This window comes from Micromys minutus (assembly GCF_963924665.1).
Source record: "Micromys minutus genome assembly, chromosome: 1".
Classification (NCBI taxonomy): domain Eukaryota; kingdom Metazoa; phylum Chordata; class Mammalia; order Rodentia; family Muridae; genus Micromys; species Micromys minutus.
The window spans coordinates 92,109,342-92,133,214 of NC_137969.1; the positions used below are offsets into that span (position 1 = coordinate 92,109,342).

A 23,873-nucleotide genomic window follows, 5' to 3' on the forward strand; every position below is an offset into this window, starting at 1 on the left:
GTAAATATATAAGCAAATATCAAATGTAACAAAAAAAGAAGATAGAGTTCCCCAGGCATGGTGATGCATACCTTTGACACCAGCATTCGGGAGGTGGAGGCAGAAGAATCAAGAATTTGAGGCCAGCCTAAACTATTCAGTGACTTTAGACCAGCCTGAGTTAACACAGTGAGTCCCTGATTCAAAAACACCAAGACTGGAAAAAATAGCTCAGTGGTAGATCCCTGCTCGGTATATGTAAGGCTCTTGGTTTGAACCCAGCACTGCTTATACACACAGGTGCACACACACACACACACACACACACATGCATACACACATGTACATACACACACAAGTGCACACACATGCACAGGCACACAAGTACACATGCACGCACACAGGAGCTCACACTCACTGTGCAAATGAAGAAGTCTGTATTCACAGATCCCTAGAAACAAGGCCACAGGCCATGAAGAGTCATGAAAAGGGACCAGAGTTGGCCAGGAAGCCCAAGGGAACTGGAAAGTATGAGTAAAAACCTTAACTGCTCATGGGCTGGGGAGGTAGTAGCTCAGTGGTAAGAGCATTTCCTACGCAAGTATGAGGACCTGAATCTTCAACACCCATGTAAAAAGTGAGGTGTCGTCTTGTGCCCCATGACTCCAGTGCTCGGGAGGGCAGAGAGACAGAGAACCCAGAAAAATCACTCTGGGACTCACTGTTGCCAACCTAGTTCCAGAGTCAGTGATAGACTGAAGGGAATAAGGCAGAGAATGAAAGAGAAAGGACACTGGGTGACATCTCTGTTCGGATGTGTGTGGTGACCACACACACAAGCGAACACATACCACACGTGCATGTGCATAACACGCACACAAATTAGATTTTTAAAAACAGAACTATGACTTCATGGGAAGGAATGTATGCCCCAGCTCAGCAGGCTTCCAATTGAGTAGTTAATGATCCGGAAAGCTCTGGGCTGCACTGTGGTCCCTAGTTGTTCAGAACCCGGTGTTTAGGGTAGGGAAGTGTGAGCACCACGCAGTGAAGTGTGTGCTCTAGACTAGTCGGCAGTGTGCTGTCGGTCTGTAGGAACAATGAAGTGGGCAGCTCCTGTAAGCCTCCAACTTGCAACTATAAAGTCTTAGAAACAAACATGATCCATGGTCAGTTCTCTCTGAGGGGCAGAAATAGTTTTTCCAAAGTGGAGACAAAAGTACTTGAAGTGAGGCTAAGACAATCAGAGTGCCGGGGCAGGGTTGAAGTGGGATTTGGAGTGGAGGTTGAGGGGTGAAGGTCAGGGTCGGGATGGGAGTTGGGGTGGGGTGAGGTTTGGGATGGGGTAGGGATTGGGATAGAGCTCGGGTGGGGATTGAGGCAGGTGTGAGGGTCAGTATAGGGATGGGAGTGGGGATTGGGTGGGTTGGGGTGAGGGTCAGAGTTGGGGAGGGAGTTTGGAAGTGAGGGTAGGGTAGGTGAGGATTGGGATGGGGCTCAGGGTATGGCCAGTTTCAAGTCTGATCTTGAAATCAGACTCTTTCTTTGAGTAGCTTTTCAGAATGGTCTCTGCAATAAAGATAATGTTTTTGATGACCTCTCCAGACTCTTTATTAGAAAAACATTTACACAGAAAATCTCATGTCTTAAGAGCAGAAGGTCCCCAAGTGCTCACAAACTGAACACACTTAGGAGACACGAATCTAGAACAAGGGGGTTAATGGCCTTAGTTACCGGAGGCCTCCGATGACTCCTCACTTCCGAGGCAATCGTTTTTTTATATGGCTCTGTTGTTGTTTGTTTCAATTTTAATTTCAGTGTCAAATCGAGCAGGATGGATGCAGCTGCTTCGAAGCAGCGTGGACCGAGTTTCGACTTGTGTGATGAGATGTTGCTGAGACGGAGGGGTTCCATTCACCTTTGTCTTGTACACCTGTGTTCTCTTTATTTTTAAACCATTGGCTCAAGTGTCCAGTGTCCTCATGAAAGAATTATAGCACACCTCATTCCCAGAGTCCGTAAAAGTGTCTCTGGCCTGCTCTGTAACAGCTCAGTAAAATTACCACTGCAAACACATAATGCATCCACAACACAAACAAGCACATAAACAAACGTAAACATAAACAAGTTCAGACAGCTGCTATATAACTTCAGCAGGCAACAGTGCTGTTCACGTGGTTATATGCAGCGACACATTCTTCCTGGTTTTATAGAATATGAAGCGTGCCTTTTAATTTATCTATCTTAGCGATTTTCTGTTTGCCAGTTGAAGTTGTAGTCCAGATTTAAAAAAAAAAGGGGGTCTTCCTAAAGATGGGGATTAGAAGTTGGTCTTCCCACTTCCAGTGATTTAAATTCTCACAGGTGTGCCCAGGCGTTTAGGGTTTTAGTTGATTACAGATGTAGTCAAGTTGATGTCCTAGAATGGCCATCACAGGTGACAAGGGAGTGGAGAAAGAACAGGAACAGGTGCAGAAAATCGAGGATTGGGTGGGTTCTGTGTGCTCGGATGGAGCTGCACCAACTACCATGATAACCCAAACCTTCAATGTGTTTATTATATATATCACAGGGAGAAGAGTCAGCCAGTCCCAGTGTGTGTGTGTGTGTGTGTGTGTGTGTGTGTGTGTCTGCTCTCTGTAGGCCATCAGTCTTCGGTTGTGGTCATCCCAGAGAGGAACCTGCTGTTGTTACTTAACACTCAGACCAAATGAATGCTTTGCCTATTGTGAGCCTGACCTGAATGGAGAAGGATTTACTGTTACCATTGGTTTGATACATCAGGTCCTTATGGCTGTGCCAAATCAACAATACACATTCATTCATCCAAGGCTTCCTAGGCTCCCTATATTGTGTAGGCTGTGTGTGGCAGTTGTGCTGTGTACATGGCATGGTTAAGGCCATATAGTATGTGTGTACCTAGTGTTGTATATGTACTTAGTACAATTGTGTGTGTCCTTGGTGTGTGGTGTATACCTTGTGCATGGTGTGTGTACCTGGTGTATGGTATGTGTACTTGGTGTGTGGTGTGTGTGAACCTGATGTATGGTGTGTGTCCTTGGTGTGTGGTGTATACACCTTGTGAATGGTATGTGTACCTGGTGTATGGTATGTGTACTTGGTGTGTGGTGTGTGTGTACCTGATGTATGGTGTGTGTCCTTGGTATGTGGTGTATACACCTTGTGCATGGCGTGGGGTGTATATGGTAGGTATGATGTGTGCTTACAGCAAATGAAAGCACAGTTGCACGTGTCAAGGAGTTAGTTGAAGCTGAAGAGCAGCAGCTGCTGCTGTTGTTGGTGGGTGTACTTCTGTGCAGAGAACACCCAGAGCAGCTAGCCTACAGGCTGGCCCTCACACAGCGAGTTCCCTTGCTGCACCCACCCTTCCATTCCATGTCTCTCTCCTATGCCAGTTAAGGAGGTTTCACCTTGTGCTCCTAACTGTGCAGTTGGCACCCAGCCCAGACTTGCTCCTGGCAGAGAGACTTTGCCGACTGGGCCTTGGGAGCTGTTGGCTGAGCAGGTGGAAGGAACTTGCTCTACTCAGTTGCTGCTGCTTCCCTGGAGCAACAGGGGAACTTCTTTCTGATGCTCACTCATTTCTTGAACTCCCTAAGCTGCTTCAACAAACCAGCACAAACTGCTTGGAGGGCTGTGTTCTGTGCCAGGTTCCAGGACCAGGGAGGCCCTGTGGTTACTTCTACAACTTACTGAGTGGCTACTCCTTGGCCATGGTAGCTGTTACTGCAGAACACTGTATCTGCATCCCTTTGCAGTGCTGTGTTCTCACGTGGTCCTCTGCCGAAGTCTGTCTTCTCCAACTAGACACTTCATTTTTTTTTTTGGGGGGGGGGGGTAGGGTCCAACTATGTAGTTCTGGCTGCCAGGAACTAGCTATGTAGATCAGGCTGGCTTTGAACTCACAGAGATCTGCCCACTTCTGCCTCCCAAGTGCTGGGATCAAAAGTGTTTTGCCACCAAACCAGGCCTTCCCAATACATTAAAAAACAGAGGTTGTGAGTCACCATGTGGTCGCTGGGATTTGAACTCAGGACCTCTGGAAGAGCAGTCAGTGCTCTAACCACTGAGCCATCTCTCCAGTCTCCTTCCTAACAGATTCTTAACCACAGGACTGCCACCTCTCAGAGAAACTCCTGAAACTTTACAACTATAGAAATACTTAAAAAAAAAGTTATCCCCACCAAAGTTTACTGATAGAAATATCAATGCAAACAAACCCTCAACACAGGACAATTGCATATTTACTGAAGAATGAAAATCGTCCTAAGAAAATCTCAATTGGCAAACTTTGTCCTGAGACATTTTCTGCAGGGGGCAGCATGGGTCAGGTGAGATGGGTTGCACTTGATTTAAAACCTGCCTTGGAATTGTGCAAATGAACGGACAAAAAGGGATGCTCTATACCCACCAATTCTGGGCAGTCAGCATGTGTGTCACTCACCTCAAACACACCGTGAGGGCGTGGATTAGCACAGAGGAGCTATGTATGCTAAGTGAGATAAGCCAGGTACAGAAGAATAGACAAGGTGGGCCTGTGTGCTCCCGCTTTGAGGTACAAGATGAAAGTTGATCGCTAGTGGAGAGAATGGTAGTTTTAAGGGACGAACAGGAGCAGTGGGTACTAAGAAAAGTTAGGCAGGCGTAACACTGAAGAAATGGCTCAACTGTCTAGAGAAATGGCTGCTTTTGCAGGATGACCTGGGTTCCATTCCCAGCACAAACATGGCAGTTCAGGATCATCTGTAACTCTAGCTCAAGGGCACTGGATGCCTTCCCCTCGTCTCTGCAAGGATGCACACACACAGACCCTCAGTCAACACTCATACATACACAGATAAATAAATCTTTAAAGGTTACACAGAAGGAGTTGAGGGGAGAGAGTGGGATGGAGAATGAGATCAGAAGGCTTACTCCACAGTAAGTGCAAAGAGGAAAAAGAAAAGTTGTCCGAGATGAAGGCCAGAAGCCCCTGCATTCTCTCAGCCCAAACTAAAGCCCACATACCCCAGCATCTGAACGTTCAAGATGCTAATGAGACGTGCACCGCATGGAGTCTGTATGTATAGCTATATTCTACAGATTGTGTGCAGATGAGCTGATATGGCTGACCTGGGCGATATAAAAGCTGCTCAACTCTCGTTCTGGCCTGCTCTGGCCTGCTCTGGCCTGCTCTAGCCTTGGAATGTATCTTTTCCTAAAGGCTCATGCTTTTTGTTGCGTTGTGTCTCAGCCCATCTCCGCTCCAGGAACAAGAACCGTCGTTGGTGCCCAACTAACCTGCTACCTGTTGATATCAGAGTTAGTTCTGGTGATCAGCCGAAGAGTAGGAAGACTAAGAATTTAGGTCAGTTGTAAGGTACTTGCATAGCTTGCATGAAGCCCTGGGTTCCATGCCCAGTAAGTTATAAATTTGGTGTGGTGTCAGTTCAAGGCCATCTTCAGCTACACAGGGTTAGAGTCCAGTCTGTGCTTCACCAGACCCTGTATAAACCATGTAGTTGCAAATGAGGACTTGAATGTTTTAGCATAGAGAAATTAAGTCAGCCTTTGGGAGCAGGGCAACACTGCTTGAGAATGCAGACCTTAGGCCTGACATCTCTGCTCTGTCAAGCCCCACCTTCAGCCCTAACACCAGCCACTAACTTTCAATGTTTGCAACAAATTTTAGAAATGATAGATTTCTGTTGGAATGGGGAAGAAGAAGTTATAGGAAGAGTCCAGGGAGGGGGTGGAATACATTGTATCCATGTGTGGGATTACCAAAGGATAGATGCAAAATTTTAAAGAAAAACAAACAAACAAACAAACAAGAAAAGAATAGATTTCTCTAGGAAGCCTAACAAAGAGAAGATCTACAGTGGATGGTGATAGTGATGGCAGAAGAACTCGGATTACCGCTTGGACTGGCAGAGGGGTCAGATTAAAAGACTTAAGCAGAGAAAGCTCAGGGACTGACTGGCTTCCCGAGAAGAGTCCTTGAGGAGAAAAATGAATACACCAGCAGATTCTGCTGTCACCAACTGGGTCAGGAGGAGGAGGAAGAGGAGGAGGAGTTGTTACTGACAAGGTGATGAAGATGTCTGCTCCAGACACAGAATATGAGGCATCCTGAGATCAGCCAAGGGACTAAGTGGGCTTGAGATTCAAACCATTTGCCACAGGCATCTGCTGATATATAATACCAATGAACAGGAAAATCCATAGACCTGGTAGATCACAGACCTTTTAGCAGCTCTCTCTCTCTCTCTCTCTCTCATTGCTAGGCACACAGCCCCGTAGGCTCCTTCTCTGGACAGAAGTCTTCATGGGAAAAGAGAACTCAACTTTGAAAACTATAAGGTTGCAGAATACCTGGTTACAATTCTGTGCCTCAATCTGTCTTGGGGTATCTCCTGTACAGTGCTACTCAAGAACAATGTATGGCCAGAGGGAGGGAGGGACACTTCAGTGTTCAGAAGCCAAATGTGTGTGTGTGTGTGTGTGTGTGTGTGTGTGTGTGTGTGTGTGTGTGTGTATGTATGTGCAAGTGTTCGCGTGCACCCTGCGAATGCTGTGCTAGTCTGACTTAACGGTCTGGTGTTCTTACTAACTAGACCCTGGTGTTCATCTGCTCCCAGGAACTGCGGCAGGGCCTTCCACTCAGGACGGTGGTGCTTCCGGGAGATTCTCAGGTAAAAGAGAAACAGTTGGAGCAGCTACTGCCAATATCTGGCCGTGCGGCTTCTGTGCCTCAATCAAACAGATAACACCTGTTCAGGGGAGCTCCAGGGCAGATTAAACGTGAAAAGCACTTGAAACGTTAAACAAACGGCAAAATAAATGCTCAATAAATGTGAACTGATGTAGTTATTCCCCAGGCAATCCCCTTTACCCTCCCCAACAGAGGAAATGAGAGGTTTACAACAGCGGAGGTCTCTATGTTTCAACAGGCTTTGGGGATGCGGTGTGGAAAATGGATTAGAGAGGGAGGAGGCCGAAGTCTGAGAACCGAGGGAGAAGTCTGCAGGCATCCAGATGGGAGGTGGAGGGACAGAAACTCAGGCTCTTGGCAGTGGGATTCAGGAAATATTTCAGAGACATTCTCTCCAGGACGTGATAACAGGTTGGGAATGGAGGCTTGGCAGAAGGTTCTGACTTTGAGGGAAGGATGAAGGTGGGAGGGCAGGGAAGGCAACCGCAGGGCCTGTCCTGGAGGGTGTGTGGCCAAGGGTTGGAGTCCCAGTCAGCCGGTCCAACGAGCACAAGGGCAAGGCTTGCACCGGCTTGGGGAGTTCTTCTGGACGTGGGGGGCCGCTTTCCGGGGCAGCTGGCCTGGGAATCTTAGGTGGAGTTCGCCAAGGTGCTAAGTCGGATTTCCTCCTGGGCCGGCTTGCTGTGTGTTTGTGAAGCTTGCCTGGCCGAGTCCCCAGGGCCCTTGCTAACACTGCGCCTGGAACCGGCCAGGAGTTCCATCCACCCTGCCAGTTTCCCACTTCCTTCCTAGCTCTGCTTTGCAGCTCTGTCTAGGTGCTTGCGGGGAAAGGGGGCGCCTTCACTTGGCAGTTTCCCAAGACTGTGCTTTGGAGATCAGTTGAAAGTGATTTAGACAGCAGAAACCAGCGCCTCCGGCCTCCAGGATTCAGAACCTCTAAAGCCTGAGGTCCACTTGCGAAGCTGTGCCCCGCGGGGTTCCCCACCTGCTCCCACCTAATGACTGACTGTCCATATACCCGTTTGGACTCTCGCCAGACTATCCGCACTAGGTGAACATCACCAACCTCCTGCCAGGATACTGTGGGGACTCCACAGGATTGCTGACGTGCGGCCTGGCATCCCCCCCTCCGGCCCTGGCTCCCCTCACCACGTGCTTCAGGGCTCCGGCTCTTCCAGCTCCTGCACCACCAAAGCTGGACCACCCACGGCTTCACGCTGTGAGGGATGCGGGAAGCCGCCTGGCTTGTGGCTGGTGGCAGATAACGCGCCCCCCATTGGCTTGAGCTCAGGAGTTTTCCATCGCTACTGCCAGAGAATAATTCCATTAGCCTTTCTTCTCTTTTAGGGCAGAGTCCCTGTCCTGCCAAGGGGGAGGGAGAGCAGGGCTAGGCTTTGTGGCTCCTTTCCGGGAGTTGCCAGCCACCGGAAGTACACAGAAGTCCTCATTTGGGGCTCACAGTGTCTGCAGTTTGCCCACAGGGTACGGCCAAGCTCAGTTGGCTGAGGTCCATTTTGTTGCAGGCAGAAAAGTCCAGGAGTTGCATCTTGCCCAGCCAGGGAAGGTCAGACACCTACTGAGTGGCAAATCTATCCCTGTACTGATTCTGACTTACCCCTACAACCTGGGTTAATTTGTTAACAGTTCTTAGTTTGACTAATCCAAAGCCTGCTCCCGGAGGAGTGGGACTAGAGGCCTCCAAAGACTGGAGAAGCCCTTGGGAGTCCATTTCTTCTTGTTTCCATCAGTGAGAGTGCTTCAGGAGGGTTGGGGGGTGGGGTGGGTACTAATTTCTGCCCATGCAAACACAGCCCCTCTCCAATGTGCCCCTGCAGCAAAGTATGAGTGACCACGGCCCTGGAACACAGGATTTGAGTCACCTCAAATACTGTGTTCCACCTTGGTAACAGGTTCATGAGGCTCTTATAGTAACAGAACAAAGAAAGGAGAGAGAGAGAGAGAGAGAGAGAAAGAGAGAGAGAGAGAGAGAGAGAGAGAGAGAGAGAGAGAGAGAATGAAAGAGGTTTAAATTAAAATTAAGTGTTTATTTACTTATGTTTACTTAAGAAATACAAAGTTAGGCTATAAATCTTTATTTATATTCACTAAGTCATAGTAATGTGACTAGTTAAGGCATTGGTATCCTGGCCAAAGATAAAAATCCCATTTCTTTAGCATCACAGCACACAAACTCTGAGTGGTTATAAAAATTAGCATTTTTAACATAATACCATATACTGAGTCCTAATTATAACTTTATCTAAATAATTTAATAGGAATAGAACGTAATTCTAAGGAAGAAGGAAAACAGTAAGTTCTCATGCCAATGAGGAGAGTGCAGTGGCTGTGACTTGACTTTGGGACATTCTGAAGTTTAAAAGTGAAAGGCTGTGTGCTGGTCTTGTTCAATTCCACTATCTTTCACATAATGAATGGGCACACACAGGGCAAATTACTCACATAACGCCATGGATTCACACAGGAGGGAAGATGCCCAGTTAATTATGATAAGTTAGAATACGATACAATTATGTTTGTTTGGAAGATCAAATCCAGGGCAGGAGATGTAGCTCAGTTGCCCAGAGTGCTTGCTGGTATACATGAAATCCTGGGTTTGACCCCCAGCACTGCATAAACTGGGTGTTAATGATTAAAACAGGTATTAGGGAAAGACAACCCATGATAACATCCTAAGTTGTTAAAATGAGACTAAAGCAATAATTTAATACACAAGTTTGCAAACAACTGTTCAGCATGCCCTATGCATGAGCATTCATAGCCAGGGCCAGCAGCTCATCAGTACCTAATTTAATGCATGTCCATGTCCTTCTCTCTTTCTTTATTGCTTATGCTTTCATCATCAACATCTGAGCTAAATGTCTTCCACAAAAACTTCTCGTTTGCTTTCCAAAGGGAAGCTTCCAGCTCATCTTTCCTTTTGGAGGCGGTGGTTCGGGGAGCTTTGGTACACAGTGTCTCTATCACCGCCAAGTCAGTGAGCTTGCTGAGACTGTCATCGTTCTGCTCGTTCAGGATGTCCCAGAAATCTTTTGGTCTCTGCTTCGCTTTTGCCATAGGTCCTGAAAGAACATTCTTTGGCAGCCGTGTAGGACCTTCCCCATGGCTTTTAAAGAGGTCGTTAAGAATAGAGGTGTCACCAAGTAAGCCTTCCATAGGAGTGTTTTCTGACACTGGCTTTTCTACCCTTTCGTTTCTCAGCTTGTTTCTTGAACTGCATGCTCCCGTGAGATCCCCCTGGTGTCCTGAGGAATTTTCTAGCTCTGTCTCTAGGGCTTCGGATTTGCTGTTTGAACAGAAGAGTGTCACGGTATCCTTGGGTACATGGTTGTTTCTCTCACTGTGAATCTCTTGAGCAAAGCTGACAGGTGATTTCTTAGTCTCTCTAAGGGAGCCATAATTCTGAAACCTGACTGATTTTCTTTCGAATATTTGTGTGTTGTAAACTTGAGACATTCTATTGGTGGAATCATTACATGATAAAGTACTATCATTTGAGGGCCTTTCTTTTAAAAGAGATTCTTTTCCTTTAGATTTATTCCTCACCCTCTCTTCTTCCTTATGGACAGATTTCATCAACTCTGAAGCAGAATCCATGAAGAACTCCTTTACCTCTGGGTGTTGAAGACTGTAGAAATCTCTGAGCAATCTCTGCCGCTCTTCAGATGTGGCACTAGTAACTTGTTCAGCAAACTCCTTCACAGACAGCTTGTAGTAAGAGGCCATTTCTTCAAAATGCTTTCTAAAGATAGGACAGATTAAGCCAGTGGTCATTTTTTTGTATTATATTTACATTTTATTTTTAAAGAGTTCATCAGGAAGCTGTTGAGATGGCTCAACAGGTCCAAGTGACAAGCTGCACTCAGTCCCTGGAGCCTGTAATGGAGGAAAGAGGGCCAACTCCACAAAGCAGTCCCCTGGCACATGTGCCTGCGCTCACTGCAATGGAGTTAAGAATGTTTACATGCTCATAGCTGTGACAGGAAACACAAAGAAAGGCAGCATGTGTCATCCCTCTGGAACATCAGCTTAACTCCATCCTAGGAGAACATGCCTCTTCCCCAGTGCTACCAGAAATGGTCTTTTAGCTCATTAAATCAACAGCTCTTTAGGTAACTCTGATTTATACTATTATATATTTCCTGGGAATTATGAGAGCCCAGCAGGCTACTCTTTCAGTCAGCCAATTTATAACTAACATGAGAATCATCATTTATACAATCTGTATTTGAGACTCTATTTAGCAATCAAGCCCCATAGAATAATATTGTTAAAGATTGGCTTTGATAAATGGAAAATTCTAGAAAAATTAAATTTCCCCTTTCCTTTCTTTCACTGTACAGAATTTCATGACGCTTCATTGAGTTTAAAAGAAAGCTCTCTAAGAGTAGTTCTTCATCCCTTCTGATTCACCTTTATTGCAGTCAGCTAATCCTGGAAGCCAGGTACCACTTTCTAAGCATGGCGGTGCACAATGAATGGTAAGCCTAGTTCTCATGCAGCAAGAAGATGGAAACTTTGAGGTAGTGTGGGTTATGTAGGGTGACCCTGTTTCAAAACCAAAGAGAGACTGAGATGTTATTTGAAGAAGTGAACTGTCATTCTTGAATAACATACTAACAAACACTTCAATATGTATACCCACAAATGGGCCTGGGAAAGTGGAGGTAGCAGGGAAGGATTTGAAGTCTGAATTGTACTTCTTCCCTAAACCACACTGAAGTCCAATGTGAGAATACTGGCAAAAGAACCTATGGGATCAACGTTAGGTCATGGGAAGAGCATGAAATTTCCCGGGGTTACTTTCTAGGGTGAGAGAAAAGAAAACTAACCCAACGGTATTTTTAAAGTCCCAGTTTTGAGCCAGGCTTGGTAGAACGTGTCTGTGATCCCAACACTCTGAATGTGAGGGCAGAGGATTGACTCTCAATCATCCTCAGCTGTATGGATGTTTGAGGTCAGTCTGGACATAACCAGACCCTGTCTTATCCTCATCCCCACCAAAAAAAAAAAAAAAAAAAAAGATAGACTGAGTGTTTTTTTTTTTTTTTTTTTTTTTTAAACTAATGCTGTGCCTGGGTTTTAAGTTGTGAGAGCTCAGTGTTTGTAGATTTGTCTTCAGATAAAAACCAAAGCCAGTGCTCCAGTACATGTCAAAGGCCCCACTCACTTTACACAAGTCTACCAGTTTCTACAGAGTCCTGTTATGTCCAAGCACCACTGTACAAACTATAATAGCAAGACAGACTCAGTCCGAAGCCTCACAAAGTTCCATCTGGCTAAGGGAGTCAAAGCAATACAATCACTGTTGAGTCTCCCAACGAAGGGGTACATTTAGCTCTACTGGGACTCACAGTGGGTGCCTAAGTACTTGCTGATAGGCAAGGAGTACAGGGAGAGGTTCTCTGCTGTCACCTCTACCTGTTAGGTAAAGATGAGCCAAGAACCATTCAAGCACTGTTCTCATGGGACCTAGAACACACCAGAACAGGTGAAAAAGCAGAACTGGCCAGCAGTCATGGGTCTGCATTGGCAGGTTTTTGCGGCTGAATTTTCTCCTACATATGACATTCTTAGGGTAAAGCAATGGTTCTTAAATGTATAAATATAGGAGCATTAACGCCACACTTCCTGTTCATTTGTCTCTGCCTCCCAGGCCAGGTGACAGTCTTCTGTAGTTACAGTGGCGGCCTAAGGCGAGTGCCCACACTCTTGTGGATGAGAGGTGTGCCATGGCTTCTGGAGCTCATTCATGTCTTACCATATGTTCCACACCTGACCAACAGTCATACCCACCTACGACAATATATTTTATTCCACAAATTAAAAAATCCCCAATTTCTAGTCTGGAAACTGCCAATGTTCTTGTTGGAACACAATCATGTTCTTAAATGGTTCCTTTGTCATGTCAAAGGAAGTTAACAGGATGTTACTGTTCTGCCTATTACTCACCACCAAATCCATTTCCAGGGCTCAATAAGTGTTTGCACTTATTTATAAAGAGTTAGTAACCAGTGGGTGTTAGGTAATATCCTTCATTTATCTAAGACTTGGTGAACTCTCAGCAGATGCCAAAATAATTTTATTTTTGCTATGCTAAGAAAGCACATAACCTCACCCGTGACCCTGGGGCAGGTCACCCCTGGGAAGAGTGATGCTTCGGTGATATTTAACCCAAGGAGCCTTTGAATAAATTGCCTATGGCTGCCCCTTACAGAATGATTTTTTGCTTTCCTACTAATTTTCCTAATTCAGGAACCTCAACAGAATTTACTATTCAAGAAATTCATTGGATTTAAGAAAATGAAATGAATAATAGAAACACAAGCTAACCACTTTTATGACAAAAATTAGTAGAGTAGCTTTAAGAAAAGGGAAACTAAAAACCAAGTTAGGAATCCATTAGTATGTCTATCAGAAGTCATGATGACTAAAATTTTAAAGCACATTCTGAGTGGGAAGGAGCTGGACTGTATCTGACACCACCATGTCACTGCCTTGCTTTCTGAGGCTAGATGTGCTGAAAGCCCTAGAAGTTTATCACTCAGCTACTACAAGGTAAGCCAACTCTGACTGACTGTGATGGTGGCAGGAAGGGGTGGAGTGTCCTGAATTCTAATACTACTCTTTACCTTTCTCTAGCATGAAAAATTTCCTCTCTTGGTTGGGTAAGAAAACAATGAAAGGAAGCAATAAGAAATCACTGTTATACCTGCTTCCTTTTGAACAGACACCACTATAGGTCTTAGTCAGGGTTTCTATTCCTGAACAAACATCATGACCAAGAAGCAAGTCGGGGAGGAAAGGATTTATTCAGCTCACACTTCCATATTGCTGTTCATCACCAGAGGAAGTCAGGACTGGAACTCAAGCAGGTCAGGAAGCAGGAGCTGATGCAGAGGCCATGGAGGGATGTCACTTACTGACTTGCTTCCCCTGGCTTGCTCAGCCTGCTTTCTTATAGAACCCAGGTCTACCACCACCCACAATGGGCTGGGCCCTCCCCCCTTGATCACTAGTTGAGAAAACACATTACAGCTGGATCTCATGGAGGCATTTCCTCAAAGGAGGCTCCTTTCTCTATGACAATTCCTGCTTGTGTCAAGTTGGCACACAAAACCAGCCAGTAAAGGGACCAAGACCCAAGTTTATTTAAAGACTGGGACAATGTAGTCAGTCTTCTAGAAGAATCACTGACAATAATAAAAAAGCATACCCTGCAGAAATTGCTGTTGCCAGGCAGGACAAGGTGCTGCCTCATGCCAGCTCTATGGGTTACTGTGGGGCTTGCTACTCCTTTTCCAGGTAGCTTAGGAACCAACTGTGCCTGGTCCATCTCTTGACATTATTCTTGGAATATTAATAGCTGTGTGTGGAGACCCCACTGGCTCACTCATTTTTTCACCTGACCCCTGGGGACTGCTTCAGTCTTATGTTTTTCCCATACTCCTACATCTCTGTGATCTCAGAATTTAGGAGTTAAGGCAGGAGATTCATAATATCAGCCTGGACTATTCCAGCAAATTCCAGGCCAGTCTGAACTATTCAGTGAGATCCTCAAAAGCATTTGATTTTATTTTTAAATATAAAAGTTTGGGTTCTCTGAAGTTTGGATGTGAGGTATGATTATTACATATTTTATTATGAAACTCTATTTCTTCTGAGAATTGGCCTGAGGTCTAGCCATAGCAAACATACCTGCGGATTCCCCTTGGTGTTTCTCCAATGATGAAGGTAGTGTGGTTAGTACGGTAGACATCTTTCTTTTTCTGGCTTACAGGGTGGGATACGTACAGAGGAGAAGAAATGCCTCCATCACTTGGTGGCTGGTCATTCTCTGTACGTGCCACTGTGTTTGCATTCACCTTATTTTTGTATGTCTGAAAAAAAGAAAGTACAACCTAAGTCTGAAAAACAATTTTTTTGGATTGACATGACAAAGAATGTCACACTTATTTCCCAGTGAAGCAGATCACATTATCTAACTGAAGCAACGAGTGGATGATGTTAGTGTAGGCCATTAAAAGGGCAGAATATGAGAAATGTGGTATTGGCTACTGTCATGCCCATAGTTGACAAACAGACGGACTGATCCCACTACCCTAAGGATAATAACAGATGATTACACGAATGAGGCTCAGAATTGCTCTGCTAGGCCAGGTATGGTTGTGCAAACCTGTAATCTCAGCAGTTTGGAGGTACAGGTAGGGGATCAGGCACTGAAGGTTATTTTGAACAACATTGGGCTATTAGGCCAACATGAGCTACAAGAGAGGACTAAAGAGACAGCTCAGTAGGAAGAGATTCTTGCATAAGGCCTTATAAAGAGATCCCACAAGGCAGGAGAGAACCAACACCAGAAACTTGTCCCCTGACCTACATATGTAAGTTATTGTATACAGGCATGCTCCATAAATAATACTTAAAAATAAAACAAAGAAAAAGTTTGCCTAATTTTAAAAATTTTGTGTTTTTCTAAAAATTATGAAGCAATGTATATTTAATTTTATGCAAGTACATAAACTAGAAAAAAAAAACTGTTATGTCACAAAAAGAAAAACTAGTTTTAAAAGTCCTACTTCTCAAACTCCATTAGGCTAAAGAATATTCAATATTTAAAAATATTATCTATAATTTAAGTTATAAAGAAAACAAAACTTACTTTATAATAATTTTATGGCTGTTTGTGAACGGACATGAAATAGTGGGCAAGGAAAAAGTTGTCATATGTGTCTAATTTCAATGACAAGTGTGACCAGGTGAAAAGTTCTACTCCATTCCAAAAATAAAAATAATAGATACAAATTTACAACAACAACAAAAACATATTAAGTTTAAAAGTGAGAAAAATCAAGCCTTCCAAAACCAAAGACATGACAGAGCAATGCGTGTGAGCCCAGCAGCCACAGGTCAGCACTCCACACAGCCTGAGGACCTGTAATGGAGCTGGGGGATGGGCATGATTTAATGCCCTAGAATTTAAAAACCAAAGAAAAAGGCTGGGAAGGCAGCTTCATTGGCAAAATGTTTACTGCACAAGCACAGAGATCTGCATTGGGGCTGGCTAGACGGCTTGGCAGGGTGAGGTACTTGCTGCAAGGTCTGATGACCTAATTTTCCTACAAAACACTGTGGATGAAGAGAATCAATTTCTAAAAATTGCTCGCTGACCACTGTGCACAAATGTATCTTAACTAAATGAAAAGTATTAATACTTCTATTATAAATAAAAGAGCCAAGTGTGATCCACAGAACTCATCAAAGCTGGGTACTGAGGTACACCCTTGTAATCCTGATGCTGGCAAGGAAGCAGGAAGATCCTAGGGCTCACTGCCTCAAGGATGGCAAGACACTGAAGATGTAACACAGCAGTCAAATGCTCGCCCCAAACATATGAGGACTTAGGTTCCACAACAAGCACTCCCCTCTACAAGGACTGCTGATTTAACATTTTGAGGCCAGACAAGCCTAAACAGGAATACAGCAGAGAAGCAGGGTTAGTTACCTTCTTACTCTAGACAGAAAGAATGTCTAGAGACAAAACAGAATGGCCAGAGGTGACAACTGGAGAATCTGATTTTCTACATTCTGGGTGGTAAGAAAAGCTATACTGGAAATCACATAAAAAAGAACCATTGAAAACAAGAGTACAATAAGGTGCAAATACTAGAACGGTATAAGAACAAAAAAATTAAAACTTCTAATTAAAAAAGGGAGAGAGGATCTTTACTAAGAAAAATGAAAATAAATGTTTCCTCTTTTAGATTACAGACACGGAAACATTCTAAAACCTACTGGGGGAAGAGAATAAAAAAGAATTCAGCAAATGTAAGACTTCTAACTGGTACTGCCAAACAGAACAGGGCAATGTCTTCCCATGCACACAAGGTAGCACCACCTACAATCACATCTACAGTTTAACCACAGCTAAGGCCAGGCCCTGCAGGGTGTGCCTGTACTCCCAGCTTCTTGGGGAGCTGAAGCAGGGTTGGGATTTCAAGGTCAATATTCAGCTGAGACAAAACACACTAAGATAAGTATACACGGAGGCTCTACTTCCAGAGATAAAAGAGCACTTAGAAACTATGTAAATTTAGTCCCTTCCTTTTCTTGTGTAACACAAATAACTTAGAATCAAACCCTCCAGGACTACTTAAAGCAACTGAAGATAAACAGACAACTTCAAAAGCAACAAAGATGCTCCTGGACAAACAGTGATAGGCAGACAGTGGATAGCAGTCAGCAATGCTGAGGCTGCTTTGTTAAGGCCATCAGGCTTTTAATATCATTATTATCTGAAGACATTATCAATAAAAAGAGGAAAATACTGATCTTTAAGATAAATCCAAAAGATATGTATTTCCATTAGAATCAGGATGAGGGCTACAGTTAATGACAACTTCTGATCTCTAGAGACGATTATTCATTATTTTAAGTGATGAGAATATTAATATGAGTATAAAGGGAATAAGCAGAAAGAGCAACTGGGCCAACCAAGAACTCTCCTTCTCACGCTGTGATTTCTGAAGCCATGGAGAGATGGCGCCTGGCAATGACTCTTCAATTGTTTATGCAATTGCTCTTTCTGACATTACAAAGCTCCACATTTTATACACATCTAAAGAACCAGTTTTATAAATCCTTCAGGAATTCAGCCTTTGCAAACACAGATGCTGGACATATGGGTTATTGGATTTTTGTGACATATTCTACAATTTAAAACAAGATTCTTAAAAGGAGAAAAATCATTTTCCCTCACATGAATTCCTTATCCTAGCTTTTATTATTTTAAAAAGACATCACTTCATATTGCTACTAGGTAGATAAACTTACCATTTTTATTGAAATTAAGTTGTAGAACATAAATTTGTATTTAGCCCAAATGTATTAAGATTTCAGGAATATATGTGCTGTCACAGTTACACTGAATTATAAGTATGGAATGAGGTAGTGAATTATATTCTGATTGCTGTTTAACAAGTTACCATGGTATTACTGGCTTGAAACAACATAAACTTCTGACCTTACATTTCTGTAGGTGTGTCTGACCCGGGTCTCACTGGGCTAAAATCAAAGTGCTGGCAGAGTTATGTTCCTTTTCTGAGGCTCTATGGGACAATTCATTTCCAAACTTTCCTAACTCTCAGACGTAGACCGAAGTTCCTGTCTTCCTCTAACACTTCTTTCAGGGTTACACCACACTATGAGTACCGCCAGGGAAGATTCCTAGTGAGAATGATTGTGAATATACTAAAAAAATTCTGGTCAGTTAGCTAGTGTCCTTTATGGTATCCATCTAGTTAATTCAACAAGGTCAGCTTGATCCATCCTGAATTGCACCTACAACCTTAATTCTCTGTCATCAGGCAAGGTAACATTAAAAAGCTTCAGAGTTGGGCCATGGCAGGAATCTTAGGAATTAGGGGACTTTTTCTTACTAACAGTCTTTTGCTGGTGCCCACTGATCCTATGAAGGTTCACACACAGAACAGGGTACTCTTGAGCCTTTTGAAGCTCCATTTACAAGGTATGTATGTGAGTATCCACACATCTCTGAGACAGAAGAGCCTAGGACGTTTTATCATTGACCTAAAATATGTGTAAGCAAAAAGAATTATGAACTGCTGGTTTACACAGCTCCATTTATATAGTTTTAAAAATTCATATTCCTTTTGGAAAAAACTCCATATTAATTTATAAACATCTTGGTGCTCTTGTTATAGAGGTGGCTTCAAGGAAGTATATCGAACTCTTCATAACAGCTGAGATGGGCAATTAGTTAGTGTCCACAAAGCTTCAGCTGCACTGATAATATGTGGCCAGGACAGAGCAATTCCAGATTCTGTGAGCTGAAAGTATGGAGTCTTGACGATGAAATAACACTAAGCCCCTAGAACAAAGTAGATTAGGAATTTAAAAAGTAATACTTAGGACAAAGAGGGAGGCAAGCTAAAAGCACCTTTCTTCTGCTAGGAGAGTAAGACAGGCAAACTGATCACTGTGTTAAAACTGGATGGACAGCTACAATTCAAAGGTGAAGGAAGAAAGCAAAAGTCTGTTTCTGCACAGCCATAACTATGTCCCTTTCTATGGACCAGTGAATTAGTTGAGACATTGTTAAGTATGTAGCTCAGTCTGGCCTTGAACTCACTATATAAGCCCCATACTGGTCTTAAGTTCACATTTTCTTGCCTGATTCCTGTGTGCTAGAATTACAGACATGAACCTGGCATCTCTAATAGTTTCTCCAACTTTTTTTTTTTTTTTAAGTTTATATATGAAATGCTCCTACAGGCATGTGCGTTTGAACATTTGGTCCCCAGCTGGTGACACTGTCTGAGGAAGCTGTGGAACCTTTGGAATGTAGGCTTTGCTGACAGACATAGACTATTAGGGTTTGCCTTAAGGGTTACAGCCTGGCCCTGCTTTTGATCTCCCCCTTTCCTGACTTACCACACACTTCTGCTGCCATGAACTCTGACACGCTTTCCCACCACAACAACTGAAGCTCTGAGCCAAAATCTGTCTTATGTTAAGTCGCTTCCATCATGTATTTTGTCACAGTGACAGTAAAAGTGATGAATGCAGATGTTTAAAAGTATCAAGAGTGGGAGACTGGGGAGGTGGCTCCGCAGTCGAGAGTAACCACTGCTCTTGAAGAGGACCTGGGTCTGATTCCCAGTACCCACAAGATGGCTCACAACCATCCACAACTCCAGTTCTAGGAGATTTAATACCATCTTCTGATCTCTGTGTACACCAAACATGCAAGCAAAACACATAGACATGATTTGATAAAGAAGGAGGAGGAGGAGGAGGAGGGGAATCTTGAGGCTGGGCATGGTGGTGGGCATCTGTAGTTCCAGCAGTCAGGAGTAGAGGAAGGAGGGTTGTGAATCTGAGGCCAGCCCGAGCTATGCAATAAAACCTTGTCTCAAAAGAAAAAAAAATTAAATCATCTAAAAAGAAAAATTAATAAAAAACATTTTCATTATTGAAGTACTTTCTCAAAGTGAAGGAACTAACATACTAAAGGTTTGGAAGCTGCCACTACATACGAATTCTGATTCTAAGTATGGGTATAGTAAAAATAAGAAAGGAGTTATGAAAGTAAGACCCTTACTGCTCACTAAGTAGGAGAATTTCTGCTAAATTCTTACATCACACTTCCAACAGCCAATTACTTGGTATTTCCAGTTGAGAACAAGACCATAAATTATGCAGCACTGTTCAAATCTAACTTTTAGAATCTTTGTTAAAAAATAAAACTTACTAAACAAATTTAAGAAATGCAGCAATCATTCCTCAATATAAACACAAAGTTAAATAAATTTGAAGAAAAGATATACTGAATAAAAGCCAGGAGGTTACTCATAAAGGTGAACTTACCAGAGAACACTAAAGCAATAATTCTAATTAATAAGCACTAAGTAACATCTCTTTCTTCTTTGGGCATGTGGAGTCTACACCGAACAGTCAGTTGAAAGTGGGGAAATAAGGAAGAACTGTTTTCCCTTTAGACTTTTAGATTAAGACAGAAAGGTAAATAATAGGCTAAGCTAATTATGTGGACCCTAGCCTTACATATATCACGAAAACTTTAAACACAGTGTTGTCTTTACAACAATAATTGCTATTAAAATTAAGTATCAGTATACAAAAGTTAATCTATATAAAACACTTCTACAAAGAACAACTGCCCTGACATAGGTTGGCCAAACCAGTCTTCCTATCTACCAATGATTAAACACTAAATTTGGAAATTGCTTACTTCAAAACCTCCATAAAGAATCACTTTGCAATAGCTTTGATAAAACTATTGAATCACTGTTGTTTTTTCTAATTTTCTAATAAAATGTGCTTCAAAATATAAAACTGCTATTTAAAGCTGGATAATGCATGCATTCATGACTTGTGCTTTTAAATTATAAAAGACACATGTGAGGATAGTAACTAAGAAGGCACTTGTGTAGGGATGGGCTCACTGCACCCTCCCTTCTATTTCACATTACATACGGGCATACACATGGAATCTTATGCACCTTGTACATTCTGCAAATATGGAACTCAAGGCAATGCAAATCAATCCTTTTCCACTTAGGAAGATAAAATAGGAAAAAAAGGATGGGGTGGGGGTGGGTAGGGTGGTAGAAAGCACACAAATAAAATCTCCAAAGCAAAACTTGAAGAAACAAATGAATCCACACTAGGTCTTCTCAGGCACGGTTCTGAAGAACTCACTCCTTACTATAGTTTTAGGCTTACACTGGTGACGGCATGGAGGTATCTTTACATCCATTTGTTTATTTTGTACTCACATGCCAAAGCATGTGTGCGGAGGTCAAAGGACAACTTTTGGAGTTAGCTCTTCTTTTCTGTCACAAGGTCCCAGGGTTGTTGGCTTTTACCTGCTAAGTGTCTCCCTAACCATCATTCCTTTAGTGAATTACATGGTCGGTAATTCAAAGCAATAGGGGCGTTATTTTATTCAAGCAACTAAAAGAAGAACAGCTACAGATTTCTCAATATGAGAGGGTTAAGAAAACTGTAGATAGCAATCCTAATGTCAATATACTTTCAAAGGAAGGGTTCCTTCTGCTCTCGGCTCTTATGATCACATTTGCATTTTTCTGTTTATTCGGCCACATATGGAATGTATATATTAGAAAACAGGACTTCATAGTTTGGAAAATATTTATAAAAAACCCAAACCTTTTATTAACATTAATTAAAATGAAATATAAATTTGGAGGTAAACTGCTCAAGAAAGGCTCTTACATAGAAATAAGAATTTGACAGGGAAAGGCCCTCATAACCACATCCTGTGACATATGGGTCAAGAGTTTAAAATCCAGGAGGGTGAAGAACTGTTTTTCCCCCTTAAATACAAGGTTGTTCAGTGTAGTTTCAGGAGGCCTTAGAACTAATGATGTAGTCCAAGCTGGCCTTGAACTTGGGTACTTTTGCCTTGGCCTTGCGGTTATACAAGCTTGCCACCATGAGGCCAACTTTTGAAGAAATCATGAAGAGCCTTGTTGTAGCTTGAATGAAAATGGCCCCCATAGGCCTAGAGGGAGAGGTACTACTGAAATGTGTGGCCTTGTTTGAGGAAGTGTCACTGGAGTTGGGGTTTCAGAAGCCCAAGCTGGCCCAGTGATTCTCTCTCTTCCTGTTGCCTGCGGATCTAGATATAGAACACTCGGCTACCTCTCCAGCACATGTCTGCCTGAATGCCACCATGTTACTCACTGTGACAATAAAGGACTAATCCTCTGAACTGTAAGCCAGCCCCAATTAAATGTTTTCCCTTACAAGGGTTGACATGGTCATAGTGTCTCTTCACAGTAATAAAATCCAAACTAAGACAAGCTTCTAGTTCCCATTTACAGAAAAAGTATTATGGATAATCTCTACTGGGATTAATTCTGGAACCATATCCATAACCAGCACACAGTATCTTCCCAGCTCACCTCATCCTACACACTGCAGAGGAAGGCAGCTCACAGTGGTGCACAGGCAGGATAGCCTGTTGGAGGCAGGCTACCAGGAACTAGTGAAAACTTTGACTAGGCAGGTATTGAATGGATCTGGCTTTGGAGCTGGTTCCTTTCAAAGCACACAAGAAAAGTGTATACATCATCCATACTAATGTCCCTAAAGGGAGGTGGTTAGGTTAAACTAAGAGATTTTCAAAGGCAGTGGATAGTCATGACAGCAGAAGGCTAAACTTAGAATGCTGGTTCTAAGATGAACAGAGGGCCTGCCTATCCCAGGAAAGTCTGGGGCCTACAGCTCATTCCCAAGGCTAAACAGAGCTCTAAGCACACACTCTAAGGTCATCATCCCCTCCATCATCCTGATCATACCAAGTATGCCATGAAGAATACAAATCAAGTGCTCTTTCAGTTTCTGTTTTCATCAAGCCTTAAACTGTGAGGTCTGAAGCAGCAATGTTTTGTTTACACATCTGTTCAAACAAGACTTAAAAAGAGATCTCTTTGGTTAAGGGCCAAACTGTAAGCACACACAAAGGCATAAATTTGCTTATCTTTGCAATGCAAGGAACTGGGAGACCAATCAAAGCACAGAATAGTGAAAGAAGCCCATGCAAATGGCCACAGGATCTAAAGTGATAAAACTGTTTAACTATCTTTGTGCAATAGTGAAAAATACCCAAATTAATCATTCAAGGTTATCATAATGTAGGTCTCTGTATTTAACAAAAACCTAAGGCTAAAAGCTACTCCTGAACCTTAAACCAATGTCTAGGAAAAAACCAAGTGGTTAGAGGATCCAATCCAAATATATACCAAAGCCACATTTTCTGCATATGTTTAAAACTGACAGTCAGGCCTGGAAACACAAGCAGATTAAGAACACAAACATGTTGTGGAAGGAAGAGGGGGACTGAGGTTGGCAACTCTAGCTCCTTTCCTCCCAGAAGGTACAATAGCTGCAACCTAACACAACTTTGTGTTGGTTTTATGACAGGATCTCTCACTTTGTGTCCCAGGCTAGCCTAAAACTCAGCATGCAACATAGGATGGCATTGAACTTACAATTCTGCGTAAGACTCTGGAGTGCTGGCACTGTATAGATGTGCATCTCCATACCCAGTCTGTAGTGAGAGACTTCATGGAACTTGGCTGGCAGATGGCTCAGAAGACAGAGGTGCTTGTTACCAAACCCAATGACCTGAGTTCAACCCCCAGATCCCACATGGTGGAATTAGAAGACTGATTCCTTCAAGCTCCATGTACATGTAACACACACACACACACACACACACACACACACACACACACACACACACACTGTCACTCCATACACAGGCTGGGCCTTCTTCCTTACTCCGTTCTCCACAAGCTCCTTTATTAAGGAGCTTATTTTGACAGCACTATGACCAACAATGAAGTATAACAAGCATGCATGTTGCTCAAACCTGACTAACCCATTCTGCATTACGGAACACTGTGACCACTTTAATTTGAGCAGCTGACTTGAAGGTGTTTTATTGTGAAAATAGTAGTAGGGATCTGCTTTATGCAGTATTTTAGTGTGGGCTTATCAGTAAAAAGTGTTTGCTGAATGCCCACTCTCTGTTGCTATTGCCAAGTGGTGGTCATGTTTCGAAGTGTACGTTATGGTCTTTATTCTCGAG

At 43.1% G+C, this 23,873-nt stretch overlaps 1 protein-coding gene across 2 annotated transcripts in view; it reads right to left on the reverse strand.

Annotated features, from left to right (window-relative positions):
• Positions 1–8,819: 8,819 nt before the first annotated feature.
• The window catches only part of ERCC6L2 (ERCC excision repair 6 like 2), a gene marked incomplete at both ends in the record, with an annotated part of 83,694 nt that continues 68,640 nt past the window's right edge, over positions 8,820–23,873 (reverse strand). For both annotated transcript variants that reach the window (XM_080926993.1, XM_080926994.1), the window contains 2 exons: positions 8,820–10,454; positions 14,411–14,592. In XM_080926993.1, the coding sequence (XP_080783119.1) occupies positions 9,503–10,454; positions 14,411–14,592 (1,134 nt within the window). The remainder of the gene's footprint in view (positions 10,455–14,410; positions 14,593–23,873) is intronic.